At 33.2% G+C, this 9,795-nt stretch overlaps 2 protein-coding genes across 7 annotated transcripts; one reads left to right on the plus strand and one right to left on the minus strand.

Annotated features, from left to right (window-relative positions):
• Positions 1-940: 940 nt before the first annotated feature.
• On the plus strand, positions 941-3,152 carry hemgn (hemogen). Of its 5 annotated transcripts, none has more exon segments than NM_001442408.1 (5): positions 941-1,036; positions 1,138-1,204; positions 2,009-2,099; positions 2,256-2,578; positions 2,671-3,152. In NM_001442408.1, coding segments are annotated over 4 exon segments (597 nt in total). In that variant the 5' UTR covers positions 941-1,036; positions 1,138-1,146; the 3' UTR covers positions 2,796-3,152.
• Positions 2,875-9,432, minus strand: trmo (tRNA methyltransferase O). 2 transcript variants are annotated; one of them, NM_001327757.3, is given in 6 exon segments: positions 2,875-4,253; positions 4,908-5,456; positions 6,378-6,535; positions 7,786-7,960; positions 9,000-9,154; positions 9,223-9,432. In NM_001327757.3, coding segments are annotated over 6 exon segments (1,359 nt in total). In that variant the 5' UTR covers positions 9,312-9,432; the 3' UTR covers positions 2,875-4,020.
• Between the last annotated feature and the right edge of the window lie 363 nt (positions 9,433-9,795).

Here is a 9,795-nt window from a genome sequence, read left to right on the forward strand (position 1 = left end):
ACTAAAGTGAAATACAGTTTATATTAATTGTCAATTCTTCGATATTGTAAAAACAGTAAGAGTACTTCGATGACCGACTGTTTCATTATGCTGGAGTGTGCATGGAGATGTTACTATTCCATTATGTTGTGGGACAGTATTTCTGTATGCAACAAATTTTATTTATAACAGATGGCAATAACATTGCTTCCAAAACTATTTTTTACTACTCAGAAAAATACTATTGCAAAAAGGTCAAATTCAATTATAGCTCTTACTCAAACATTATGTGATTGAAAGTTTGATTTCTACATTGAGTTATATTTTCTAAGACGTCTCAACATTGCACAGCATCTATTTGTATGAAAAAACAAACAAAAAAAAATTTTTTTATATATATACTTTTGTTGTAAGTTACCACCATGTTTTGTTTTAATTCAGCAAAATCCTCTGCTCAAGTCTATTACAGATACACAGTATCAATTTGTATTTTGAGTGGTCACAGGTTGGTTCCAATATGGTGGACAACTTACATATGGGGGTCTACACACAGAACTGTCAAAGAACAAAGTATATAAATAAATAAATCTATGACCATGGTAAAATCAAAACCTGTGAATTGGCATTTGGCTCGCTTGTTGTTTACTCTGGACTTTTGATTTTAGGGTCAACAGTAACTGTCCACTTTTAAAAAACCTAATCAGGAAAACCCTACTGAACTCCTGTGATATATAAATGACTTTTTATCACAGTCACACACAGACCTTTATGATTTGTTATAATATTTCAATATTAGAATCTTGATTATTTTGACCCAATGCTAACCTTTAGTGATTTTATTTTCTGCCGATCATTTAGTTACATGTTTGCTAACGGCCCTTGACCAAGTCAAGAATAGCGGCCATCTCTCGTGACGACAGACAAACAGTCAGATAAATGTACAGGCAGCCGGCACCATGACCTCCTTTTTTCACTTTCTTCTGTGAGTATTGTGCCAAGTCCTCCACCTTTGCAAATAAGATAAGAGCACAACTGCAAGAACTCTCCCAGCACCACGGTAATGTTTAACCAGATAATTATTCTCTTAGCGGCATGAATGTAAGCGGGCAGTTTTCTTTTTCAGCACTGTCATTTCAATTCCTTATATTCATGTGACAGGACTACAAAATGGAAGACCCGTTGGAGAAAGAGATCCCACCAACTGAAATAAAAGATTCAGATGAAGGTAAGATTTTTAAACCTTAGCATTAAACATCAATCACTTTTTAAGATCAGCTTAACCTTAGTTTATTAAATTATTTTATTACAGTTTGTGTAAAGTTGACAGTTGAGGAAACCACAATGGATAAAACCTTTTATGAGTAGTTTTACAATTTGTAAGAGAGTCTTATAGTTTCATTTGTATGTAGTACATGTAGTTTATTTTTTTGTCAATTGCAATAATAACATATTCGAAATGTTATTTAAAATAGATCCTGACACTAGGCATGGGCCGATATAAGATTCTGATGGTATGATAACCTCGGAAAATAATATCACTATATTGTGATTACTGCTCTAATATATATTCTTTTTAAATGTCTCGGTAAAAAAACAACAACTTTTTTTCCCTTTTGAAAACAGTATATTTTATTTTGAGAAACGTTTATAATATTTTGTAAAAATAAACATGTCAGGCTAAATAATTCCAATCAATCATTGACTTCTGCTGTCTTCGTTAGTTTCAAAAACACAGATTTTATTATTATTTAAAACAGCATTTTTGGATATCTTCTCTACTGGAGATACTGCATGAGCAGTATTGCAGAAAATTTTGTCGGTTTCAAATCCTTGACTTTTCCAAACCGTGGTTTAACTTAAAACAGTTATTGTCCCATGCCTAATACACACACACACACACATTAAAAATCTACATTTTGTGTGAAACATGCATTTTTCCACTGGTGTATTATTTGTTGAACTAGCTTTGCTAATGCTACAAAGGGAACTGCAAACCAGCAAAGGGCTGAGTGATTTGTTTGTTTGCTAGGAGGAATTCGGCGGCGACTCAGAGACAGAGATCTTTTGAAGAAACGAAAAGCAGAGGCAGAAGAAAAAGCAACCAACCAGTGGGTTTATGGGTAAAGATAGTGTTAAACGAGGCCAATAAAAGAACTGGAAGGGCTACTGAGCCATGATTATTTACTTTTCAATTCATATCACATTGTGATACTGTGATGCACCATGCATATATGTGGTGTAGTCATTCAAATAATGTCTCCTAACATTGACCGCAGGGCACAGAGCATTAAAAGAGTCAAAAAGAGGACCACTACTGGCACTCCTGGAAGGAAAGGTCGACCAAGAAAAGAACCAATAGTTATTGCAGAAGACCTTGGTCTGGCTCAGGAAGTGGATCCTTCTCCCATCACAATTCCTGTCACAGAACCTGAATTGCCCACAATAGCAGAGATAGAGCCTTTGCAACCAGTTGAGCCACAACAAGAACTGGTGCCTGAAGAAGCAATAAGTGAAAAACCTCAAGAGGAGTTTTTGATTGAGGATCTGGGGCCAGATGAGGAGGAAGATATGCCTCAAAAAAACCTGGTTATCGATACAGGTATTTGCTGAAACGTCTTGTTCATGAATGATCTCCAATAATTTCTGGGTGATTCACATCAGAACAAATGATTGTCCATTGTGTATTTTTAGGAGACGACGAGAAGCCATATAATGATGTGCCTGAACAGAGCTCAATTGCAATTCCAATGTTTGCTCCAGCACCTGATTCTTCTCAACCAGATAACCTAAGCCTTACTGAAAATTTACTTTTCTGAGCACCTCCTTACTATGGAAACAATAGGATTGTGGCTAACTCATTTAATACATTTTATCTCAAGGGATTTTAAAACCTGAAACAATAACAAATGTATATTTATTCAAATCCTTAATGTTTTCATGTACATATGCCACTCGTTATTACTTCCAGTCAAATACAAACATTAACTAGATATATTAAGAAAGAATTGTTTGTTAGTTGTTACATTAAGGTACTTTTGTGCCCCCTAGTGATTGTAAATTGCAAAGTAATATTTTGCCTCCATGACAAATCTTTGTTTAGATTGTGTTTGTACAACTGACTATTTTACAATAAATGACCGTCTTTGTCTACAGTAATTTCATTACTGGATTACAAAACCGTTCTCTGACAAGAATCAATTTCATTTACATTTGTGGTTAAGAAATTCAGTAATTCACTAAAAACTTATTCAGCATAATCTCAAATGCATTTAATAATCATAATAATTACAACAATACACAGTTTATATAAAGAAGAAAACAAATATTATGATTTACAAAAAAAATCTAGGTAATAGTTTTAAACCCTTTTTTAAATGCAGGAACACTTTTTAGAGAAAGTAGGCAATAATGTAAATAATAAAAAAATATTATTTAAATTAATAATGATGGATTTTTGTAATTTTCTGTTGCTACTCATAGAAGAATGCACAATTGTCACCAATAAGATGAAATAAAGGGATAGTTTACCTATGTATACAAATTCTGTTATCACTTCAAATTCTGTCATCACAAAATTCTGTCATCCTCATCTCTTTCTAAACCTATGATAGTGTTGATGGAATGTTTAATGGCATTTTTTTAAGTTTTGTGTTGTTTGTAGTCCAAATATTATTATTATTATAATAACATTAACCATTTATCCAGCCAAGACCAAATGAAGTTTTTCTGTAAACTCCAACTTCCAAACTAATTAATAAATGATTTTATATTAATATGATATATATTAGTATTTTTTGTTTTAACTAGATTACTTTGCTTGTTTTAAGCAGAAACTCATTTAATATTTACTTCTTTTTTTCTAGAAAATGATTTTTTGATTTTGAGTTTTTTTTTTGGAAATTGTATGCATGTAATTTTATGTAAATATGTATGTTCATTTTTTTATTAACAAATGAAAGTCATAGGTTTGAAATGACGTAAGTAAACGCGTGAGTAAATCATATACTTTTTTGCTCATTTTAATCAAGAATTGAACAAACCTCACACAGCGTTTGTGGGTTCTGAGCTCTGCACTGGTTTGACTCTAACAACCTCAGCAAAACCATCTCCAAACCAGCAGGTGATGTCTGCTGTGTCTAAGGTGAAGAAAAACAGGCGGTCTTGACAACGTGTGCGACGATACACTGATCTGGGGTCAGCTGACAAAATGCCAATGATGGCTGCCACTGCTTCATCTGTTCCTTTTAAGAACTGGAACCTTGGTCTTGTGCCATCTGTTGAATAAAAAAATCAATAAGAAAAATGACAACTGTATTTATTAGTAAAACTCTAGAGAAACACTTTACTTTTTTTGAAAAATAGGCTCATTGTACAAGTCACCTTGAATGAAACAGTTGAATTCAGCTATTTTTAAATCCATTCAGCCAATTGTCAGGTCTGGTAGGGGCACTTTAAGCTTAGCTTAGCATAAATCATTGAATCGGATTAGACTATTAGCATCTTGCACAAAAAATTAAAGTTAATCAAGAAACTGCATCAGGGCAATGATATAATGCAGTGAATGAAAATAGATCACAGCTGAGTAACTATTTTATAGCCTGCTGAAGCCAAAGTTCTTTGATTATTGCACTGAAATAAGAGTATAGTTACTAGACTTATCGGTATGGAAAAGAGCAACTTTTCATTTTGTCAATGTAATCACAAAAGAGTCAAACGTTTGATGAAAAAATTATCAAAACACTTTTTTTTTTATTCTTATGTCTGATTCAATTCAATGATTTATGCTAAGCTAAAAGTGCTGCCACCAGACCTGGAGATCATCTGAATGGTTTCAAAAACTAAAACTAAACTGTTTAACTCAGTTGTAATATATGAGTCTATTCCCAAAAATATGGAGTGTTCCTTTAAGAATCAGAAAGATGTATTACCAGTACTGTCGCTGGAAACAAACTCTTTGAGCTCATTCTCAGCATTCACAGTAAATCGCACATCAAGTTTGCTGATAGGAGGTGATCGGACCCAAGCAGCGATTGCACTGTAGTCGTCACATCCAAATTTAAGACTAGATGAAGTTAAAAACATTGTATTGTCTGAAGTCCCTTCTGAAGTATCTGTGTTTTTGTCCTCGGTTGGATTTTCAGCGAAAACATGCTGTTGTTTGAGATAGTTTTTAACCTCTGCTAGCACATCAGTTTCACCGCTGGATCCAGGCTGCTCTGACTGAGAGAAATCTGAAGTAGAACCTGGACAAACTCTGACCTCTGAGGAAAGTTCAGATGACATCTCTGAGGTGTCTAATTCTTCATCTAGATCCCTCAATTGTGTCATCTGAGGGTCAGTGTATGATGGTGTTTGTCTATATTCACTGATATCCTCTATCCTTGTCTTAGGAGAATCATAGTCTGGAATATATGGCTTGATGTCCAGGACGGGAGTTCCAGCAATAACATCAACCCCTGATAAGTGAAGTGTATCCCCTTTGGAAATAAAATGATAAATGATTACTACATCCAGCAGGTTACATTAACTTTTTTAAATCATTAATGATTATTTTCATCATGTTCCCTTATAATGATTTGATGCAATATTTCATGAGGATTTAAAATTATATCATGATTATTCATAATGAATTTGGCCACGTGTTGGTACTTGTCTACCGCAAAAGGACAGTTAAACAAACATGAATGTTGATGATCAAATAGCTCTTGATTTAAAAACTGTTGTTAACTAAAACTGATACATTTTATTTTTATGTTTTATTTTTACTTTTTTTTCTGCAATACAAAACAAAAAGATTTTTTAAAGCAAAATGGCTAAAAACATAAATATTAAGTACAAAATATAACACTAAATACCGAAGTATTAAAAAGTAAATAATAAGGCAGTTTAACATATTTATAAATATTATAATAAATCTTACTAAAACAACAATGCATAATAATCATCTACTATTATCAGTAGTTTTCAAGCCAAATCCCCTTTTTTTCTGACAATATTATCTAAAAAATTTTAACATTTAAATCAGACATTACTAGGAAATATATATTTTTTGTAAAAATACTAAGAAAATAATACAATTATATTCATTTAAATTATCTGTTTAAAAATTATTTATTGTTACTCATTCAAACTAGTTATGAAAAATGAACTGATTCAACACAATTCAAAAATCAATTTTAGGACAAATGAAACGTTTTGTTTAATCCACTTAAATTTGTAAAAACTTAATCGATTTATAAACCCAGCATTTTTTTAAACTAGGAAACATCAACTGATATAATTTATTTGTTTATGTTTCAATTCATTTGAGGTTAACTCAACTGATCTTTGTTGGAACAACATAAAGGAATTGTTTGTAACCAAGCATTTTACAGTGTAGTCCAGTAAAATTGAGGTACCTGTAATTCCTTCAAGCTTAGCCAATGTCAGTCCCAAAGCGTTGGGCCTGTGGGGGCTACGGGTTGAGTACACCCCCACCTTTTCACCATTCAGACGAGGCGGCTTAACTTTGGCTTTGCAGCTCATTTGCCCATTCTTATGGAAGAGGAAAATTATCCTGGAATGACAAAGAAAAAAAAACAAACAAAAGGTTTCACTTCACATAAATGTGTTTCAATTGTCATTTATTAGACCTGGTCACTCGTCAGACCCATCAAGAAACATTACTGAGTAATGTTCAAATGCACTTGTAATGGTTTTCTTTTGTTTTTGTCTAACTACACACCATTATTATCATTGGTATTTGCCTTCTCCCACTAGTCAAGTCACCACAGAGGAAATTGCAGTCAATAAAGCAAAGTTTTTTTTGTGTGCTGGGACACACACTTTTTCACACACATCTAAGCTCTATTTAGCATATCCAATCCACCAGAGCACACAGAGAAAACCCACAGTCCATTCAACTGCACCATACTGCTAATTGTGGACAGTTTTACTGACACATTTGTATAATAAAACCTTCAGTAAGTATACCTTATCGATCTGATTAACCAAGCTACATAAATGAAACCTAAATAAGAATATGTTAGATTATATGCAATATTTAACTAACTAAAAAAGGTTATTTTAATTTTTAAATATCACAGAGATGGATAATTTACTAATTGCATTTTATATATTAATTCCACTAATAAATACTATAAGTAATATTTTGTTTTACATATGCTTCTTCTACATTTACACCAGTCCTACCAGCTAGCATGTCCGATGTGATGTTAAGCATTTCAAAACAGTGAATGATTTTGCAAAGAAATTTAAGCTTAGGTGTTCCAATCTTTAGTGAGCACACCTTAAAGGGATTCTGTAAATTACTCAGCCTCATGTCGTTCCAAACCCCTGAAACCTGTTCATCTTCAGAACATAAATCAAGATATTTTAGATGAAATTCAAGAGCTCTGTAATCCTGCTTACAAAGCAATAGTCCCTAAACAGTCAAAGTCCTGGAAAGCAACCAAAAATTAAAAACGTTCCACGTCACTTCAGTGGTTTAACTGTAATCACAAAATTTTCATATAAAATATCTTAATTTGAGTTTGGAAGATGAACGAAGTTCTCATGGGATTCGAACGACATGAGGGAGAGTAACGAATAACTGTCAGATTGTTTTTCCCTAAAACAAATGATTTTAAAACTGGTTACAGATATCAAATTATAACATTAGTATGCATTTCTGGATTTTGTAAATGGTGCAGGTCAACAAAACAGACAGAAAGGAAATGACTTTTTCTTTTCAAACAAATGTTTAAAATAGATGGCCATTCTATACTGTGAAAGCAGTACACTCCTGAAATCATATGTGCTACACACCAGATATGCGAGTATTGTTCCAGTCCAACTAAGGAATGTTCAGGATTATTGAAGACTGATGGCTCAATCTTCAATCTGGCCCGTGAAGAACTGCATACAGTAGGCTGTCGTGGAGTTCCATTTTTCACTGCAAAACATGAACTAATATATCCGATCGGTACCGTCTGAATTCGCCCTGAAATAGTCAAGAAAATTTCATTTTAGACAAGACTAAAGTGGCCCTAGTTTGAGGTTGTTTCCAACCTTTGAACTTCTTTTTTTCTGTTGAACACAAAAGATGGTATTTAAAAAATGTTAAAAACTTACATAATACATTTATATTGTTTCCCTACAATGGACGTCAATGGTTACAGGGGTACAGCTTTCTTCTAAATATTTCGTTTTGTGTTCAACCAAAGAAACTCATTAAGCTTTGGACAGGGCTGCACAGTATATTGTTTCAGCATTGATCTTGCAATGTGTGCATCTGCAATAGACACATTGCAAAGATATGCAATGTTAAGTCTGTATTACAGTTGACCAGGAGCTACAGAATTGTATTAATCACTGTATTTATTTAGAATTTATATAAATCATGCAAAAAAAAAAAAGTTTTTCTTTTGTAGAATTTTTGTCTTGCTTCTAGTCTAAATCTTGACATTTCAAAGTGAAAACAAAAGTATTTAACTTAGCATGCTTTAAGGGAAAAACTCTTCCTTATTTCATCTGAAGTTGAAAACAAAACAATATTTTTACTTGATCAAAGCATTTTGTTTAGATATTTGGACAGATAAATAAGACAATACAAGAAATGCATTTTTTGCATTGTGATTATTCAATTTCTGTACATGAAAAATGCTACTCTCCAGAAAACCAACAAATAGTGCTATTCAAACTATATTGTGACACGGTATTTACATTGCAATGTTTATCGCAAGAAAATAAAATATAGGAATATTCGATTTTTTACCAGTATATGCAGCCCTGTTTGGAACCACTTGAAGGGGAGTAAATTTTCGTTTTTGAACAATTAACATGATAACAATATCTGAATGTGAAAAGAGAGTCCTTTGCCATTGACAGCCATTCAAATATAATTTTAGAGTATAATTGGAGCATAAAGAGTAAAAAGTTCTGCAACTCACAACAGGTTCAGTGTACATTTAGCCTACATAGAATTCATTTGGAGTCACTGCTGCATGCATCAAAAGTGAAGGCATTTCTTTTAACGCTACCTTGCTCTAATAACTGATTCATTCCACTGGGGTTCTGAGAAGGGCTTTTGTTCTTTGGTTGAGATCTGTCATCGTGTTTCCGGTAGTCTGTCAATATGGACTGAAGAGTTGACATCTGCTTCCTATGTGCTCGTATGGATCCATCCATCTGCTGTCTGTTTGTCCAACAAACAATTAAACTACTCATAACCCCATCAATTACGTGAAAGATTTTAGAACCTACCTGAGATTTTTAATCTCTCTTCTCATTATTGACGCTTGCTGTGTCAGTTTTGTGACATGTTCAGCACAACTACACACTGGTGACGACATTTTTAGGGATTCCTTTGTACAAATTATAGTCTATCGCTTTAGTAATATATCCAAGAACAAACTGAATTGTTTATTCCATCAGCTGCTCTGCTTTCACTTCAGTGAGAACACGTGTTTTGCTGTTGGAAAAAATGTGCTGGACGACTAAACACTTTCACAACATTAAACAGCTACTGTTGTCATATACCGCCATCTTCTGTTTACTTTGCGATCAACAAGCTATAGCTAAAATAAATATATTTACTCAAAGCAAGCCGTCTAGTTTATTTTACTGTATCTTTTTCTAAATGTATTTTCTAAATGAAACCTTACTGTATCTTTTCTAAATGTTCTATTTTTCTAAATGTTGATCGGTGCAGATGGTTTTTGGTATGCATATGTTTGTCGGTAGATTTTTTTTCATAAATAGGCCGACAGGTGGCAATATGCACATGAATGAGAATCAACAATAAACCAAAGAAGAAATGGGCTTCCGTATGTTACG

This window comes from Danio rerio, chromosome 1 (assembly GCF_052040795.2).
Source record: "Danio rerio strain M-AB ecotype USA chromosome 1, GRCz13ab, whole genome shotgun sequence".
Lineage (NCBI taxonomy): Eukaryota > Metazoa > Chordata > Actinopteri > Cypriniformes > Danionidae > Danio > Danio rerio.

Bases quoted from the DNA above. Each gene is read 5' to 3' on its own strand.
- hemgn (XM_087236168.1), top strand. From the start codon at position 1,147: ATGGAAGACCCGTTGGAGAAAGAGATCCCACCAACTGAAATAAAAGAT. The intron at 2,100-2,255 runs GTAAAGATAGTG...CATTGACCGCAG, and splicing joins ACCAACCAGTGGGTTTATGG to GGCACAGAGCATTAAAAGAG. The intron at 2,579-2,670 runs GTATTTGCTGAA...GTGTATTTTTAG, and splicing joins AAACCTGGTTATCGATACAG to GAGACGACGAGAAGCCATAT.